This window comes from Argopecten irradians, chromosome 10, assembly GCF_041381155.1.
Source record: "Argopecten irradians isolate NY chromosome 10, Ai_NY, whole genome shotgun sequence".
NCBI classification, from domain to species: Eukaryota; Metazoa; Mollusca; class Bivalvia; order Pectinida; family Pectinidae; genus Argopecten; species Argopecten irradians.
The window spans coordinates 6820954-6842336 of NC_091143.1; the positions used below are offsets into that span (position 1 = coordinate 6820954).

A 21383-nucleotide genomic window follows, 5' to 3' on the forward strand; every position below is an offset into this window, starting at 1 on the left:
TCCGGGGGCAAAACGTTCCCGTGTGTGGAATTTTTTTGGATTCAAAAGAATAAAGGACATGTACAGCTGTCCTCCGAAACTCGACATGGAATTTGTCTTCTGCATAAAGTGTGGAAACAAATACAAATTCAACAGTAAGTTGAATCGTCGGAACATGTTTTGCCCAGAGTTTTTATAAATTACTGTATATTTGAAATTTTAAAACATGATAATGTATTGCCGAAATTCTGTATTCTTCACAAAATAGTCAATAATTTTGCTGTCTAGTGGTGAACTTCAGTGACATCATAAATATCCTATATTAAGATTAAGGAAGATGAAAGTAGAACCACGTTGTCGTTTTCGGTGGCTAGCATCGCTTTTAGTTTTATATATATTAAACATTAAATTTAGATATGTAAAACGAAGTAATATCTGTTAAATCAGTCATAAGGTCATAAGTCTTAAACTCACTGAAAAAATATCAAATTTTTTTTGTGTAAATAGTTAATGTAAAATTCATTAAAATGACAAGTCAGTAACTTTCTTTAGAGTTGATCTTGTTATGTCAATTTGTCAACAAATTCATAGTAAAATAATTAACACAAATATCTTGAAATATTTTGAAAACAATTTATTCAATGAATCATTAATTCATTATAGAATAAAAAAACAAAACAAACAAAAACAAAGCACATAGAAATTATCGGATACAAAATGGCATAAAAGAATACATATTGGAAACAGTATACAATTTAAAAAAGAAAAGAAAAAAGCAAACAAGAAATTTGATTTTTGTAACCTGGAAGCCCGACAAAGGACACAAAATTAATCAATCATTAGTCGATGATTGATCGTTTTAAAAAGATGATGATCGATTGTGAATTTATGAAGTGATTCCCAACACTACTGATGAAGGTTTTGTTGTTTGTCTAATGAAGGTTTTACTCTTTGTCTGATGAAGGTTTTGTTGTTTGTCTAATGAAGGTTTTACTCTTTGTCTGATGAAGGTTTTGTTGTTTGTCTGATGAAGGTTTTACTCTTTGTCTGATGAAGGTTTTGTTTTTTGTCTAATGAAGGTTTTGTTGTTTGTCTAATGAAGGTTTTACTCTTTGTCTGATGAAGGTTTTACTCTTTGTCTGATGAAGGTTTTACTCTTTGTCTGATGAAGGTTTTACTCTTTGTCTGATGAAGGTTTTGTTGTTTGTCTAATGAAGGTTTTACTCTTTGTCTGATGAAGGTTTTACTCTTTGTCTGATAAAGGTTTTACTCTTTGTCTGATGAAGGTTTTACTCTTTGTCTGATGAAGGTTTTGTTGTTTGTCTGACGAAGGTTTCGTTGTTTGTCTGATGAAGGTTTCGTTGTTTGTCTGATGAAGGTTTTGTTGTTTGTCTGATGAAAGTTTTACTCTTTGTCTGATGAAGATTTTACTCTTTGTCTGATGAAGGTTTTGTTGTTTGTCTAATGAAGGTTTTGTTGTTTGTCTAATGAAGGTTTTGTTGTTTGTCTGATGAAAGTTTTACTCTTTGTCTGATGAAGGTTTTGTTGTTTGTCTAATGAAGGTTTTACTCTTTGTCTGATGAAGGTTTTGTTGTTTGTCTGATGAAGGTTTTACTCTTTGTCTGATGAAGGTTTTGTTGTTTGTCTGATGAAGGTTTTACTCTTTGTCTGATGAAGGTTTTGTTGTTTGTCTGATGAAGGTTTTACTCTTTGTCTGATAAAGGTTTTACTCTTTGTCTGATGAAGGTTTTACTCTTTGTCTGATGAAGGTTTTACTCTTTGTCTGATGAAGGTTTTATTGTTTGTCTGACGAAGGTTTCGTTGTTTGTCTGATGAAGGTTTTGTTGTTTGTCTGATGAAAGTTTTACTCTTTGTCTGATGAAGATTTTACTCTTTGTCTGATGAAGGTTTTGTTGTTTGTCTAATGAAGGTTTTGTTGTTTGTCTAATGAAGGTTTTGTTGTTTGTCTAATGAAGGTTTTGTTGTTTGTCTGATGAAAGTTTTACTCTTTGTCTGATGAAGGTTTTGTTGTTTGTCTAATGAAGGTTTTACTCTTTGTCTGATGAAGGTTTTGTTGTTTGTCTGATGAAGGTTTTGTTGTTTGTCTGATGAAGGTTTTACTCTTTGTCTGATGAAGGTTTCGTTGTTTGTCTGATGAAGGTTTTGTTGTTTGTCTGATGAAAGTTTTACTCTTTGTCTGATGAAGGTTTTGTTGTTTGTCTGACGAAGGTTTCGTTGTTTGTCTGATGAAGGTTTTGTTGTTTGTCTGATGAAAGTTTTACTCTTTGTCTGATGAAGGTTTTGTTGTTTGTCTAATGAAGGTTTTGTTGTTTGTCTAATGAAGGTTTTGTTGTTTGTCTGATGAAAGTTTTACTCTTTGTCTGATGAAGGTTTTGTTGTTTGTCTAATGAAGGTTTTACTCTTTGTCTGATGAAGGTTTTGTTGTTTGTCTGATGAAGGTTTTGTTGTTTGTCTAATGAAGGTTTTACTCTTTGTCTGATGAAGGTTTTACTCTTTGTCTGATGAAGGTTTTGTTGTTAGTCTGATGAAGGTTTTGTTGTTTTTCTGATGAAGGTTTTGTTGTTTGTCTGAGGAAGGTTTTTTTGTTGGTCTAATGAAGGTTTTTTTGTTTGTCTGATGAATGTTTTGTTGTTGGTCTAATGAAGTGTTTCTTGTTTGTCTGATGAAGGTTTCATTGTTTGTCTGATGAAGTTTTTACTCTTTGTCTTATGTGTATGCAAACACTATGCAGTCTTTTTTCTAGATAAATTAGAATAAGGCCCCTGAGTGAATTGGGGGAAAATTCACCAGCATATCGACATAAGATTCATTAAATCCATGTTCAGTAAAATAAATACTAAACTTATCATCTAATTTTAACATTTAATTTAAACATAATGCTCCAACTAAAGAAAAACGTTTTTGAATAGAATTCAGTCATAAATAAAAAGCAAAGAAAACTGATTAACACAATTTTCCAAGTGTGTTTGATTGCAAAATCCCAAAAGTCCAGGGACTTTGCCACTATTTTCAGATTGGGAAAAAAAACCCATGAAATTGGGAAAATTCTAGCCTAAATCTGATAGGGAATGGGCCGAACAAAGCCTTGTTATGTCTTGCTTCAGGAACCAATATTCTAAATTTATGCTCACAAATTCTTTTTCACTTTTGAGAGCATATATATGCCCTGTGAAGGATTTGACCTTTGCCTATCAAATATTTTGTGTAAACACTTAAATATTAAACCTAAAGGTATCGGGTTATTTTCAAACTCTGGTTCATCTTGGTGAAAATCAGTCAAGCCTGGGGTCAAGGTTGTTGGTCCATAAAAATCCAGCAGTGTTTTAATTCAATCCAGTTGTACCTCAAAAGGTCAAAAGTGACCCTGTCATCTTTTGCACACTTTACATGAAGTTTATTTTCTTTTAAGGCGGCAGGATTACCTTTGATTTCTTGTTTTTTGGAAATGGTTATCTTTGATTCCTAATACAGTGAACAAGTGTCTGATTAGAGTAAAGCTTTTTGGAAGTGAATGATCATGGTTATGGAAATCATGTTCATAAGCTTATACTGCACACATAGTATATCTTTTATGGGTAGATTTCCATTTATGTTTACAGCAGTCACAACACCAACTCTATTTAATGAAAACACTAAGTAGAAAAAAAATTTCTTCAGATGAATCTGCATGATACATTTTTTAGTCTATTACAAAATAATTAATTTTTCTTTGTTTTCATACCAAATCTGGCTTTCTGATTGGCCAATATTTTTTTGCATACCACTATGAAAAAAAAATCCGAGAAAAAAGAATCCCTTGAAAAACCACTATAATGTTACATTTAAACATACTTCATTTTATCAAATAGAGTATAAAACTTCATTTTATCAAATAGAGTATAAAATTAATTATAAGTATTGATGTCACTATTTTTTAATTTTATCGGGGTATGAAAAAAAAATTGTTTGCAAACTTTTGTGAGAATCCGCTATGCGGATTCACACAGATTGTAAACAATTTTTTTTTCATACCCCGATAAAATCAAAAAATAGTGACATCAATGCTTAAGTAAATTAAAATTCTCTGTTTATACACTCATACACTAATGATATCTATGCTCTGTGTAGGTGGAATATCATAACCACTAGCAGCGTGTCAGATTTTGGGAAGTAAGACTGTTTGTATCATTGCTATAATCATCAAACCAAAACACTAGCTAATGGTCAATATACCTAAACTTAGCTCAGAGCAAATAAGTTTTCAAATTAACCCTATAGTCACTTAACCATTACTCTCCTTTAAACATTTAACAACAAAAAACACAGATGTTTACATGCAATTTCCCCAAACGGTCTTCTAGTTCATTTAACATGCCTAATGTTGTTTAGATAGTTCTAGGGTTGCTGCAGCGGCTTGTTTAGCTACGAACCCCCTCCCCTTTCCTCTGCCTCTGGTAAACTACGACTATAGTGTCAATATTGAGATAGTAGCTAGATGTGGTGATAGCTTGTCCATGTGTTGTTATGGTTTAGGTGTCGCTCCCTGGCTAATACCTTTAATGCTGCCAAAATCAACATTTCTCTGGTGTATGCATAAAGCTTGATTATCTCCCTTGAACTACTATGAAGTGTGACTGAAGGATTGAATCACTTATACATAATTCAAATGCATTTCTACATATACAAATCATTGCCCATACATTGCCCATATCTCTATATAATTTTTAATTTTTCAGGATTACTGATTGGGATTTGAAATCCCAGTTTTTATTTCAGAAGCTACATTTTATGACCGTATCATTACAAAGTGTACATTCACAAGGTCATACATTTTTTCAACTAGAGAAACATTGTATAGTATTGTCTTGCCATTGGAAAACTATATTGGGTACCACAATTCAATTCATCATCAATTTAAGTTTATACAAAACATAAATATATCAATGGAAAAGCAAGATACAATCATGTAGCTATTATCTTCTTTACATGTAAGATTGATGCTCATTGAAAATGTTCAAATAAGTCTGAAATATGTAACTTTAGCCCTAGATACCTGTGTATTGACTATGTTGTACTGATCTATACATTGATTACAAATGGCTATAAATGACAATATGATGAGGAATTTTAATCATCAATTTTATCTCACCGTACCAATCTTATTGCTCTGAATGGTTAAGGCACAACTATGTACAGTCTTGTCATGGTTACTGATGTACCTGGTGGCACACACATAAAAACAGGAAATATCAGTAAAAAACACAGAATTCATTGATGAAAAGCCTTACAGCTATCTGATTGTTTTAAGGATACTCCAAAAGCTATTTGATCATTTTCATAAATCAATTCTACAGCGAGCTGTGTAGCTATACACCTTATCAATAATTTATATAAAACTTTCAATCTCCAGTAAATGCTTCAAATTTATCATTCTAAACGTTATTTACAGCACAATTACCGCCAATGCTTTATGATTGGGATGGAAGTAGAATGTGAACAGGAGCATGGGACTGGGTGCAGCTGCTGCCACCATGCAAATGAGTGCATTCCATATAACATGAATAGAGGAATTAAGCAAAGCCATTACTTTGTAATTTATAAAGAAAAAGAATGGTACACAGCGTAGGGGTAAATATACTGAAACATCTCAATCTTGTGTGTTAATTTTATTCAGAAACTTCCCATCAATAATAATGATCATTTATGGAATATTGCCATCTCCTAAATGAAAGTATAGTAAGATTACACTATAGTGCTTAGATTTTTGTGATAAAGTAATTCTGCATGTTGTTTACCTCATTGTTATATCTCAATATAACATATATTGCCTTAGACAGACAGAAAGCCACCCTGACTTGATCCTATTATAGTGCTATCTCCCTGAACCAAACTGCCTTAAAAGCCAAGTGAACGTGCCAGATGGCCATATTCTACTATCACGTGAACTAGTTCAGTCTCTCTCCAAAGACTCTGATGGCTTGTATCTAGTGTAGAGTATGTATTGGTAGCCACAGGAAACTGTAATAACTCGACAATCCAGAACATTTATTTGTAGCATTGACCAGAATGATATTGACCCACACTATGTGGTAGTGTCCTCAGGGTCTTCAACATTTACATATCTCACACTAGCCAGAAGTAAGCCTATTGTTATATAGTTCACTACATCACAGTAATACAGGGGACACACTCAGTCTCAATAGTGCTATAGGCATTAATTTTGCATCAATATGTTTCTAAACAACCAGTCGTTAAGATATTATGCATAAATAAGTGATATTACCAAATTATTAACTCATATTAGGTCTTTTAAGGCCTTAATTTATTAAATAGAAAATTAAGTCACTGGTTATTTATTTCAAATTGATAGAAATATTGTTTTTTGCTCTATTATCAATAAAAAGTCCCTGTACATGTATATGTGGGTATGGTGATTGCTTGACTAATTAGAAGCTGCTTTGTCTATGGGAAAGATGAGTCTTATTTTATGTTAAGTGTGTGTTTGAACTACTGCATGAGATATAAAAAAACAACTAACAAAACAAAACAAATTGCTGTCAAAATGAAACATATTGCAGAATATGCTCAAGAAAGTAATCCGTCTGGTCACGTTACAAAAATTGGTCAAACCAGTAGTCAGGCATACCATACAATAGTTAAACCAGTGGTCAGGTATTGGACAATGGTCAAACCACTGGTCAGGCATTAGACAATGGTCAAACCACTGATCAGGCATTAGACAATGGTCAAACCACTGGTCAGACATAAGGCAATGGTCAAACCACTGGTCAGACATAAGGCAATGGTCAAACCACTGGTCAGGCATTAGACAATGGTCAAAGTGGTCAGATATTAGACAATGATCAAACCATTGGTCAGACATTAGACAATGGTCAAACCACTGGTCAGACATAAGGCAATGGTCAAACCACTGGTCAGACATTAGACATTGGTCAAACCACTAGTCAGGCCAATGGTTAAACCAAACCACTAGTCAGGCATAAGACAATGGTCAAACCAGTGGTCAGACATTAGACAATGGTCAAACCACTGGTCAGACATTTGACAATGGTCAAAGTGGTCATATATTAGACAATGGTCAAACCACTAGTCAGGCATTAGAAAATGGTCAAACCAGTGTTAAGGCATTAGACAAGGGTCAAACCAGTGGTCAGACTTTAGACAATGGTCAAACCAGTGGTCAGACTTTAGACAATGATCAAACCAGTGTTTAGGCATTAGATAATGGTCAAACCAGTGGTCAGACTTTAGACAATAGTTAAACCCGTGGTCATGCATTAGACAATGGTCAAAACACTGGTCAGGCATTAGGCAATGGTCAAACCATTAACAAGAGAGAAACCTTTTTGAATGTTCTCTAGAATATTAGGATAGGACCAATATATAGGATTCGTCAAAATGACAAATGATCTATACCTATCACTATCCAAAAGCTTGTAAGTGTACAAATCTGTTTTACATGAGAAACCTCAAATTTAATGCTACCAAGACAAGCATGAATAAATGTTGTGAACATTAATATTAATTTATATTAATTTAAAGTAAGTCTAAACGATGAAGATTTCCTCGAGAGGAAAAAAAACAATCAAAGGATGAAATCCAGTGTCACAACAGTGATGGTAAAATGTTTGATAGCAGTGTAAAAGTAACTATTTTGTTTTGTAAGATACAAAAGTAATCTTATAAGGATGTCGACATGAATTGTGTATTGGCAATAAGAAAGCAGCTACAAGTAGATTACTGTGAAACTGAGAAGTTGGTCAATGCGAATTTAAATACCAATGCATATGCTAGAAGCATCCAAAAGACAGGTTGATATTCACATAACGTGACGCAGTATTACGAACCTCTACCACAAAATAAAATAGATGTCATTCTGTATTAAACTAGAAAAGCATAAACAAGATTACTTTTCTAACAGTTAGGATACTGCTGGTCTGTTTTGGTACATCACACATAAAGAGATATGGAAACATGTCTAGAAACTGTATATTGCTGCAGACAATTTTGAGATGGAACATGCCTATGTATGCTTGTAATAGATAGGAAATGACACACAGTAGATACTGCTGAGTTGCTACATGAGCTGTACTGTATATATGTGAACAGTATATCAATAATTACAATAGACTGTCCAATCTATAACCATCACGACAAAATCCAATTTAGCCAAAAAAATTCTGACACCTCAATTGTGCTGTTTCATCAGTTATGTATATATTCAGTAAGCGCTAGCATTGTTGTAAACTCAGGAATATAATTTAACAAGAATTTCTGTAACTTTTAACTCAGCACAATTTAAAGTTTTCAGTACTGATACATCTCCAACAACTTGTACTTGAAGTTCCAGCAATACTTGAATGCTATCTCCAAACTCTTCTTGTATTCAGAGCTGATATTGATAATTATTATGATTATGTTTGGTTGGGGAACATCTACTGCAAATGACTTAAATTAAATAAAATGCAAATTTCTGGGGTCAAATAATGTTGTCAAATGAAAAATCACCAAACACGACCCCATGTATGTAAACTATGCATTCACACTAAAATATTAAAATAATGAATTATGAAAATTTCATTACACTGGATCAATTAAAGTAAATTTAATATCACAATATATTCTGTTTTAACTTAACAATATCAGGGGAAATCATAGACTGGCCACCAGTCTCTAGAATATTGAAACAATCACTGAAATTTGCCTTGATATTTTTTGTCTCTACTATATGTCTGATTCTAGAGACCCTGAGTTTCAAATAAGGGGGAGATAATCTAGTTAAAAACTCTGAAGTCTTTCCATCGAAATAAATTTCTTTTTGCATTACGGTACAATAAAATCCAAATGTACACCTGTCAGACTAGCTAGGCCCCCAGCTTCTCACCCTTTCAGAATTGTAACAATCAGGACATTAGAATTGAGATGTTGCCAATCTTTATGGACCCTGAGGCCATCAGAGGCTGCCCCTACCACAGATCTACCCTATCTGCTGATTCCATGTTAATACACCAGGGTTATTTACCTTTCTCTACAATACACACAGATCAAATTAAATCTTTTAAAGTCTGTAGGATTTTGCCACTCCTGGGAGACCTAAAGATAAACAATATTGGGTGCTAGTATTTATTCTACAAATATAAAACATTTCTTTCCTTGTCAATCAATGCTTCAATAACTTGCTGGAGAGGTCTACTTCTCCTATTTTCTTAACCAATACTGTTTTAACCTTTATCCTTTCCCCGATTATAGCTTTTCATCAATTGGCTACCCTATTATCCAGTCACCACTAATCTGCTATTCAATTATCAAGTCACCACTAATTTGCTATCCAATTATCAAGTCACCACTAATCTGCTATCCAATTATCAAGTCACCACTAATTTGCTATCCAATTATCAAGTCACCACTAATCTGTTATCCTATTATCCAGTCACCACTAATCTGCTGTCCTATTATCCAGTCACCACTAATCTGTTATCTAATTATCTAGTCCCCACTAATCTGTTATCCAATTATCCAGTCACCACTAATCTGTTGTCCTATTGTCAAGTCCCCACTAAACTGTTATCCTATTATCTAGTCCCCACTAATCTGTTATCCTATTATCCAGTCACCACTAATCTGCTATCCTATTATCCAGTCACCACTAATCTGTTATCCTTTTATCCTCTCACCACTAATCTGTTATCCTATTATGCAGTCAACTAATCTGTTATCCTATTATCCAGTCACCACTAATCTGTTATCCTATTATCCAGTCACCACTAATCTGCTATCCTTTTATTCAGTCACCACTAATCTGCTATCCTATCATCCAGTCACCACTAATCTGTTATCCTATTATGCAGTCACCACTAATCTGTTATCCTATTATCCAGTCACCACTAATCTGCTATCCTTTTATTCAGTCACCACTAATCTGTTATCCTATAATTCAGTCACCACTAATCTGTTATCCTATTATCCAGTCACCACTAATCTGTTATCCTATTATCCAGTCACCACTAATCTGTTATCCTATCATTCAGTCACCACTAATCTGTTATCCTATCATTCAGTCACCACTAATCTGTTATCCTATTATCCAGTCACCACTAATCTGTTATCCTATTATTCAGTCACTACTAATCTGTTGTCCTATTATGCAGTCACCACTAATCTGTTATCCTATTATCCAGTCACCACTAATCTGTTATCCTATTATCCAGTCACCACTAATCTGTTATCCTATTATCTAGTCACCACTAATCTGTTATCCTAATATCTAGTCACCACTAATCTGTTATCCTATTATCCAGTCACCACTAATCTGTTATCCTATTATCCAGTCACCATTAATCTGCTTTCTTGTTATCCAGTGCCACAAATCATCTTTGTTGAAATCATCTGTATTATTAACTAGAAGCTCTTGGTTTAATTCCTTGCAGTTGAGCATGAATTGATCCTGCACTTTGTTACATCAGCATGCTGTCATGTAACTCCTATAGTAATAATGTGTATAAACAACAAGTAACAAACAAAGCTATTAGTGTGCCATCAATGACCTTGATGTTGAGAAGTAAATTAAGTTATCAGAGTTTATGACCTATACAGCAGACTATCTCCTCCAGGATTATGCTTTGGTAGACAGATGTAATTATACACCACTAGCCAGGTGAAGTCTCTATGTTGGCAAAATCTATCAGGGATCACACCAACCAAATCTACTATGATAGACTGAATGATAACAACTTCACATGTCTGTCAGGAGTATACTAACTAAACCTTACATATCAGTCTCCATGGTAACACACCAAACCTTATATGACACTCCATGGTAACAGTCACCAAACCTTACATATCAGTCTCCATGGTAACACATCAAACCTTATATATCAGTCTCCATGGTAAAACAACAAACCTTATATGACACTCCATGGTAACAGTCACCAAACCTTACATATCAGTCTCCATGGTAACATAACAAACCTTACATATCAGTCTCCATGGTAACACATCAAACCTTACATATCAGTCTCCATGGTAACACAACAAACCTTATATGACACTCCATGGTAACACACCAAACCTTACATATCAGTCTCCATGGTAACATAACAAACCTTACATATCAGTCTCCATGGTAACACATCAAACCTTACATATCAGTCTCCATGGTAACACAACAAACCTTATATGACACTCCATGGTAACACACCAAACCTTACATATCACTCTCCATGGTAACACACCATACCTTACATATCAGTCTCCATGGTAACACATCAAACCTTACATATCAGTCTCCATGGTAACACAACAAACCTTATATGACACTCCATGGTAACACACCAAACCTTACATATCACTCTCCATGGTAACAGTCACAAACCTTACAAATCAATCTCCATGGTAACACATCAAACCTCACATGACAGTCTCCATGGTAACACACCAAACCTTACATATCAGTCTCCATGGTTACAGTCAGCAAACCTTACATATCAGTCTCCATGGTAACACATCAAACCTTACATGACAGTCTCCATGGTAACACACCAAACCTTACATTTCAGTTTTCATGGTAACACACCAAACCTTACATGACACTATCCATAGTAACACACAAAACTTTACATGACAGTCTCCATGGTAACACACCAAACCTCACATCAACACTGTCCATGGTAACACACCAAAAAATACATGACACTATCCATGGTAACACACCAAACCTTACATGACACTATCCATGGTAACACACCAAACCTCACATGACACTATCCATGGTAACACACCAAACCTCACATGACACTATCCATGGTAACACACCAAACCTTACATGACACTATTCATGGAAACACACCAAACCTTTAATCACATATCAGTCTCCATGGTAACACATCAAGCCTTACATGACAGTCTCCATGGTAACACTCCAAACCTAACATGACAGTTTCCATGGTAATACACCAAACCCAACTTACATGACAGTCTCCATGGTAACACGCCAAACATCAATGACAGTCTTCATGGTAACACACCAAACCGTACATGACACTCCATGGTAACACATCAAACCGTACATGACACTCCATGGTAACACATCAAACTTTACATGACAGTCTCCATGGTAACACACCAAACCTTACATGCCAGTCTCCATAGTAACACACCAAACCTCACATGACAGTCTCCATGGTAACACACAAACAAGCTTAAATTATCAGTCTCCATGGTAACAGGATTTGTATTTATACTTCTACTTTTTGGTTATACACAATACCTACCTGTCATTGTTCAATTATTGTAGGGAAAAACTTCTTACATGTTAATTTTTTGGAATACCAATTATATCACAAATATCTGAGAATAAACAAAAAACTTCATGTATTGAATGCTACTTTGTTATAGAAATAATCTGTTTCTGTCAAAGCTTCTCACATCAACATATTTTAGGTGTTTTTATACCAGGAAGTGAACACCTTTAGTATGAGGTCTGAAGTATACACACATTACGTACATTTGAAAATATACACCACTTATAGGGGCTCCAACTCTAAACACTTCTACATAAAAACATAAAATCCAAGCTACCTATTATCTGTCTCTGTCAAATCTTGTTGAAATCTCTGCCAGAAAAGGCTGTCAGCCTATCAGTATTTTATCCTAGAAGACATCCCATGCTATTGTGTTGATGGATTGTTTTGATAATTCAAATTACAACAGACACACTCCACACATCTTGGGAGTGTAAGTTGTCTCCCCTGTTTTGTATGTATGTATGTACGCTGTTCTTTCATTGAAATCACAAAACTATATATATACTTCATATTAAATGGTGAAGTCAAATTTGTAAGTAAAATGTGATGACATCAATTATGTTTACCAATAAGGATAACAGCCATTTTGCTCACATTCATTTTTGTTGTTTACTACTGTTTCCTTGGATTTTCAGTATTAGAAATAGAAGGTGTTTTATTGATGTTGTATTGATATGATTGCAACTTGAATTGTATGCTCTATAACATAAAAAGTTTGTTGTGTAGAATTTCTTAGTGTTTTCGAGGTAGGTGTTGTACCACAAACATAAAAACAGCAGAATTTGGATTATAAATTATTGGAATTGCTGTCCCAAATATCATCCACAAATATTTCTACTCATGAAGATTTAATGGTATAGAGTATGTTTGTAGTGGTGTGGAATAAACAAAGGAGTAAAGGTGTACTTACTAAATACCACATGCGAGGCCATTTTGGGTCGTTAAAAGGCTGATGGGGATAATATGTACTTCTTCTTTTCCTCTTTTTAGCAACTTGTTGTTCTAACCACCGAACCTGAAAAAAACAAAGGAAAAGTTTCTGTTACAAGCATGTTAACTCGCTAAACAAGAAAAGAATGATATAATGTTCACACACTGTTGAGGAAAGGACATACTATAGTCCAAAACGTCACCACATGAAACTCTTCACATAAACACTCACCAAAACTGAAGCTTCTACTTAAAAAAGTTCCATACAATTTCTTGGTAATGCAGAATATTATTACCTTGCCTCAGGGGCCAAGTAAAGTGACAGAGTTATGTATTGTTGTCAGGTGGATTAGAATACTGATGGATGGTAATGGTACAAGGTTGGTGATTCAGTTTGGATTATCACAACCCTGTATATTGTCAAAATTGACAACATTGGGTAATTACTTATCAACAGGTAGGACGTGGTTTTTATCTTGGCAGGGATCGACTTTCCATCACTATTCACAGAATGTCGCAGTCTATGGCAGGAATGACAGACAAATCATTTCCAGTGCCAAATTCTTCAAACATGTGATGGAACCGTTTACAGCAGTAATTTGTATTTGAATTTTTCTTCGCCATCCAACACCGTTCTCCATCATTAAAGTCATCTCTGCCTACGCTTACCAGAGAAAACCACCCTGATTCTAAATGTAGAGTATTGCAAAAAACTGGACACTGAATGTGCTCTTAGGAAAGTGGAAGAAATACTAGTTTGTTTAGGGTTTGGAGAGTAATCTACACCAACTTGTGCAATGACATAGCAGACGTGATTCCCTCTCACTCTAATACAACCCGCAATGAATATCACGTCAATGTTAAAGGGACCCATAGGTATCAGTAAAATCATCTAACATTAGCAACCAAGACAGATGCCCACTTGCACAGCAGCTTAAAAAATCAAGAAGTTTTAATACTCTAGGCATGTAAGCAATTATGACCAGAATTCATTCATCAATTCTGGACTTAAAGCATCCCCTAAACACCCCGATAATATGTTGTACTATCCAGTTTTACTACCCACGGTAATTATTTGTGTTATTATCCAAGGATGTAGAATTACAAAAGCTACAGAACCTAGTCTGTTCCTATTCTAGCTGGCCCATACCTTTTACACATTATCATAGAATGGTATGTATCCTTGCCTAGAAAGTCTAGTGTAGATTAACAACTAAGCCTGGGAGAACATTATGCAGCTGGATTAATTGTTATGTTGAGAACAAAACTATTTGTGATTAGGTTGATGGGGTTCGGGCTTGTAGGATAGCACCTGCTGATGGAGCAGTGCTTCACCAGATTAATAGCTGGAGTAGGTAATAGTCATCAGGATGTCCATTGTGTCAAAAGGTCTCTCCAATATTACACAGTAACACATGTTGGTATAATCAGAGATTTAAGTGTTAAAGACACCCAAGTCTACACCGCATATATCACAATTCTTTACACCAGTCATGAAAGTAGCCGTGGGATTGGCATTGACAAAGAAATATTTTACATGAATAAGGGCCATAACTCTGTAAATGAAGAGAAGACACTGATAATATATAGATATACTGGGAAATAAAAGTAAATAGCTTTAGTTCCAACCACAACTGTGCATTGAACATTTGCAGGAAACATAGATCAGAATTGATACGGTGGGAAAGTTTATGATGTAATTTGTGATATCAAGAAGGTGCAACAAGTTTTTTTGTGGTAGGGAAGAGAAAAGCAGATGGTGAGGGAGGTATTGAGTGGGAGGGTGAGGGTGGGAGTGGGGCAGTACACAGGTGATGGCAGGCAGGCTGGTACATAACACATACTGCCCTATATACATGTGTACACCTTATCATGCATGCATGAAATAGCATGTATTAGTACAGACGTTGGCAGGCCTATAGCCAGTCTGTCAGGACCAATCAGGTCCACACACCTAATGGTCAGATCTACACATGCTGTATACAAACATCTCATAGACAGTAGCATGGCACCAACATATACCAGCTTTATAGCCTCTGAAATTACCCGTTTCTGGAGCTAGAAACCTCATAAATGAAGGGTACTTTTTCTCTGCTTGAAGAGCAATTCCTGCAGCAGCCTGAACACCAAACTCAAGGATTTTTTAAGGATTTCTGTGCTGATTTCTATTCCTAGATTATCTTCCCCTAAAATCAAGCATTAGAATCAGGTAAACTATCATAAAGTAACGATTAATAGTCTAGTCACCGTCACCATGGTCAGAAAATAAATCAAGGTGCTCAAACATTTTGGGGAAAACTGGCATTAATGATTAAATTGCCATTTTTTTTTTTTTTTTTTTTTTAAATTACAGAAACATTTGGTGAAGTTGAATACTGATAATGTATAAAAGAATGGGTTATTACTGTCATTGAAACATGTTACAGCTGATGGTATTGCTTGAATGGGCAATCAATGCTTTAAAATTGCAAAAGGTCAATAGCAAACAGTCAACTGGTCATGTCCATGTTGGTCATACACTGTGTATTTGTTGATGACCTGAGACTTAATAGTGAGACTAAATAAACAAAATGATGTGAATCTGGCCATCTGTACAAGACACTGGGGTCCATCAGATTGATCAGAGACTACATCACAAATATTTACAATAGGTCAGCACCATAAGACCAAACACAGCCTTGATGTCCTAACGTCTACCTAAGTCAACTCCACTGGATTTCCACAGCCCAAGTCCTTAAAGATCATGATTAGTTGGAATAGAAATGGGAAACATTTTCTTACATCAGAGACACTTGTCGGCCCTAAAATAGCCTATTAGAGTGACAGCATCTACTAGTGTTGTATGTAGCCCAATCATAGAACATTGGACTTGTCTTCCCTTGGATCTGTCACAACAGTCCAGAAAGGCTTACTTCCTGATAGGCAGCATATAGTTGTCATAGTGATAGGAATGAATGTCAGTTATAGAATCATAAACACTAATGGCCAAAAAAACTTTCAAGAATCGTGTGCTGTAAACATCATGATTACCAAAACAGAAAACAGATCATAATTTTTTTTTTGATCTGATTGAAGCATGATAAAAGTTAACAAGAAATGCCTTCATCTGATATTGGGATGTGACAAAAAGACGTGGGTAACACTATATGTACTACTGGAGATTTGACAGGTATGTTTTGTGTAGACTGTGTGTGTTGAGAGCCACATTAAATGACACTATATATCTATACAGACACATTAATGTCAGAAGCCAAACAGACTAATCTGTCACCACACAACTTTATAATATTCTCAAAACTGAATACTTTTAAAATGCTAATCGGAATCAGTCGATGATTTAGGAAGATATTGAATACTCCATTGCGAAAATGACTTTTCTGTCTAAAAGCAAGCAGATTCTAGTAATTAAGTAGATGAGGTTTCAATCAGATCAAAAGAATTACCCGGTAATCTGTTCCACAACTTCCTTGAATGAAGAGACAGCCTATGGCTATAGAAATTATCTGACTCATTCCAGTAATCTTTTATTCAGCCATCTTTGTTGGTGATAATTTTCAAGATTGCCTTAATTAGCCTAAAGCCTTTTGTCAAATATGACAAATTAAAGTAAAAATTATAAAAAAGAGTAACATATGGATTTTTCCAACGTTAACTTGATAGGAATTACAATTAAATGTTTGAGCGTTCGCCCCTGTGAGGAAGGCTCTGGGTTCTGTCCCCTGACAGAGACACACCAAAGTCTATAAAAGTGGTAGTTTCTGCTTCTGCTTAGCGCTCAGCATACAGGGCGTGGGACGACTGGTTCACCCGTTGTCAGAATAATGTGACCGGGTGGGGTGTGTTGCTTGGTGTCTTCAACGGCATGCTTCAGTGATATAGCACTTAAAAGGGCAACAGTTCCACTATACAAGATGACACAACATGAATATACCGCAGTCTGACCCTAGCTGTTAATAGGACGTTAATTAAACAAACAAACAAACAATCAAATGAGTTAAGAAATCTTCATAAGTTTTACTTTGTTTTAAATAATACATATATATCTACCTATGTATACCATAAGAAGCTTGCTCTTGTCATTCAATTTTGAGGTTCATAATGAAGAAGCACATTTTGATCATTCTCACCTCAACAATAATCGCTTTGCTTTAACCACCTTTACATTTATTGATTTTCAGATAAAAAGAAAAAAAATATCAACTTTAAAACTATACAGCAAAAGCTCAAAGGAACTCAGATTTCTAAAGGTTACAAACAGAAAATTATCTTCATAATTCATGGAAGGTTGTTTAGTATACATCCAGTAATATGTGTGTTCCTGTGGGTGGTCTTTAATGACACGTCTGGAGATCCTTGAGGAACTAAAGGACACCAAATAGGAATGTGGTAACTCTCTATGGGTTAAAACTGGGTATATCAATATGTGGATCGAAGAAGATGGGGGAGAGAGGAGGGGGGATAATAGTTGACTGGTCAGAACCTGGTTAGATATAAGTGATAACACACTTAATAATACCTATATCGTATACTAGCTCCTCCAAACACCCTCAGTAAGTGGTAGTGACAATTATATCGCTGTCAACAAAGGAGACCATTCTCCAAGTAATTATACTTATTCATGGAGCAATGACACAATATACACCATGTTAGCACTTGTAGACACGAGCTGGCGTTAGTGTAGTATGAATAATGGAATCGGCACCCGCTCACCATCCATATCCATTAACACAGTAGAAGGGTTTCCAGGAGTAGGGGATAAGTAGTTGTTTATCTATATCTAATCAACTACGACCAGCTCCTATGGAACGACGGACATAAATATATGTCAGTCGACAAATCACACCACCAAACAATGAAAGCATCTATTACGACAGGAAAAACAACAAGGATTGAAGGACAAAGTTATTCAGACAGGAAATATAAATCAATTACAACACACACAAAAAATGTTTATCAGAGCAACTGGAGTCTGGCAAATCATTATCAATTAATGTAAAAGGTAAAACTTGCAATAGATATGATCAATCTCATTGAAACAATATACTTTCAAAAATTCCTGCACATGAAAGTTTCAAAATAATCATCATCATATTTTTTTAATTTCCCAAAACTGTTGATTTTGATGAAAAACCTTTTAAAAATTGCTTTAAGACATCTAACCATAATTGTTGAAAATCATTTACACTGAAGTACAATTTACTGTTTCACAAAATTAAATATCACCATGTTTCATAGGGAAAAAATGTGACATTAAGTCTAAATGTTTGTATAATGATGCCATCAATATTTTGCGACTAAGTGCATTGCATGTTAGTATTCTTTGTTCCAATATTTGTCTTCGTGAAATTATTTCTTTCCTAAGGAGCACAAGCACTGAATTACTGTAATTACAATCTTTTTTCTTGCCCGTTTCATGTGATTTCCAATATTTTCTGTTTTCCCAGCCGTGTTTACGCCTGTGTAGCCAAACTCCATCAAAGATGCTGTGTTGCAAATTGAATAAATGATTTCAATTCTATGGTATGTGACAAATTGGCAGTCATGTAATGAATCGTTTGGTTTTAATTCTGTTTTTATAGATATAGCATGACATGGATGAAGGTTGTGTGCTCAGAGATAATTAAGCTGGGTGGATCACCCCACAACATCAAAGCACTGATTGCATGCCTTGTTGGGGACGGAGATATGGAATCTCTTACAGAAATACAGGTTACAACCAGAGATATGGAATCTCTTACAGAAATAAAGGTTATAACCAGAGATATGGAATCTCTTACAGAAATAAAGGTTATAACCAGAGATATGGAATCTCTTACAGAAATACAGGTTACAACCAGAGATATGGAATCTCTTACAGAAGTACAAGTTACAACCAGAGATATGGAATCTCTTACAGAAATAAAGGTTATAGAGATATGGAATCTCTTACAGAAATAAAGGTTATAGAGATATGGAATCTCTTACAGAAATAAAGGTTATAACCAGAGAGATGAAATATATAAATAGTATAGTTTATATGATGTAGTAATGAACTATGGCACCATAATCTATATCTGAGTCTGGTAGCTAGCAAGAGAAATTATCATTTGGACAGAGACAATGGTATGGGTAGTAATAGATCATGATAGATAATGTAATTAGCTACCTTTAGACCCCTATACTACACCTGTAACAAGCAGGCGTGACAGACTAATTGAGATTTTTATTTGGGTTCCTGTTGATAAGTGCAGTCATTTTTGAGTTTGTAGTATAATGCAGCTGATCTAACCAACTAGCAAACCACCTAAAAAAGTAGATTTTTAAGTATAACTATATATAAAATAAATTTAATGCTTTATCCTTTAATAGAAAAAAAAAAGATTTTATTTTTATTTTCACTTTTGTTTTTTTGTCGAATCAAAGATGACAATTTTTCCTTTCCTTATATTTCTTGCTAATTTTTGCATCAAAATGAATGTTTCGATCTTATTGCTTTTTATGCCATTTATCGTTATCTATAATTTATTTGAAAGAGATTGTACAGTTGTCCATTGCTATGAAATACCTTGTATTGCAATAAAAGCAGTATAAACTTTATCATTAATAACTAGATTGTTTACCAGGGACAGATCGCCTCAGGATATCCGACTCCTCTTTAAAAACCAATTCACCGTCATGAGCACTATTCATACATTTTTATATTTTGTAAACCATCACGCCATAACCCAATTTGGATGCAAAAGTCATTCCCTTCAAAATTCCTGATCCAATATTTTGTAGTGAAATTTCCATTAGGAAACAGCTTAATATTAGATAAATAATCTGCCTGGCACTATACCAACAAGGAAAAGGTTAGGTCCACGCTTCTTATCCATTACTACAAAATCAATAGGATAAACTAGCTCAAGGAAATCATCTAAAACCCTCAGGTCCGTGGAATGTTTGTAGAGCATTCAGATCATTAGTTGTTGCCACAAATAGGTCAAGCTCTTTAAGTGTAATGATCAAACGGAAAAAAATGGAAATCATGGAAGCACCACAGAAGTTTAGAAGTGTAGTGATTTCAGTATTTGTCTTACAGAAACCATCGCCTTCACAGCTGACTTAAGGTAAACAGTGTGCTGTCGGCAGCCATTGCCATGTAATGGGGGTGTTGTGCATCCCATAGGAAAATATTCCCATTACCCAGGCATTAAAGTCGATTCATAATCAAATGCCTACACACAACGTTAAACTGTTTGTTTTTTTGGTACCTGTTGCCAAAATGTTCAATGCGTAAATGTTTGTGGAATGTTAAGCCAAGTAGTGTTGAAGGCAGTGGTTACTTGAATTTAGGTACATCAAGTTCATCACTGCTTCCTGAGCTACAGGCATTTCCTCCTACGATCAATGATACAACAGAATATAGACATTCAGAAACAAAGTGGATAAACCAATTCTTTATAAGGATAAATACAACGGAGATAGTTAGTGTTCCAAATCTGTAAAGGTTAAGGTCATTCATTAGGAATATATAAGAGAATGGTATCTATTTAAAACCTATAAAGGTGAAGGTCTTTCATTAGGATAAATATGCATTAGTATTGAAAATTCTATGGTTTGTACTAAGAAGGAGAAGCCAGAAGAGAAATACTTAAAAAAAGAAAACCCAACTTTGGGTCGGTGTCCACCAGACTCTGTTGATAAGAATTTCTCAGCTGTCTTTTAATACTAGATTATCTCCCCCTAGTTTGAGATTGTAGAATCAGATATGTGAAGAGACAAAACAATCCAGGTATAATTTAGTGACAATTCTAGAATTCTAGAAACTGGAGTTTGGTGATAATTTACTTAGAGATGAGGGGGTCATTGCAGGTCAACGTATAACAATATTTGTTGGTACTAATTGTATAGCACTACACACGGGTGGGCCTGTGAATCAAGGATTCAGGTACATGAAAGTGGAAGAATATGGAAATTTGATAGCTTAATCGACCAAGGTAAAATTGTCTGATCATGTGAGAATGGTTATCATAACAAATTTCAAAATGATAAAAGGACAATTAGCATGTACATCTTTGTTAAAATCTTGTTGAACATCCAGATAAAGTGATTTAAGATATAGCGAAAAACTACACATTGAAAACATGACAAGTTTCCTAAACCTCTGTAATTTTTTTTTTTCTTAAATCA

At 34.8% G+C, this 21383-nt stretch overlaps 1 protein-coding gene across 2 annotated transcripts in view; it reads right to left on the minus strand.

The window, feature by feature from the left end:
• LOC138333003 (furin-like protease kpc-1) overlaps nt 1-21383 on the minus strand; it is a 133969-nt gene that overhangs the window by 59755 nt on the left and 52831 nt on the right. For both annotated transcript variants that reach the window (XM_069281091.1, XM_069281092.1), the window contains exon 3: nt 13213-13317. In XM_069281091.1, coding sequence (XP_069137192.1) covers nt 13213-13317 — 105 coding nt within the window. The remainder of the gene's footprint in view (nt 1-13212; nt 13318-21383) is intronic.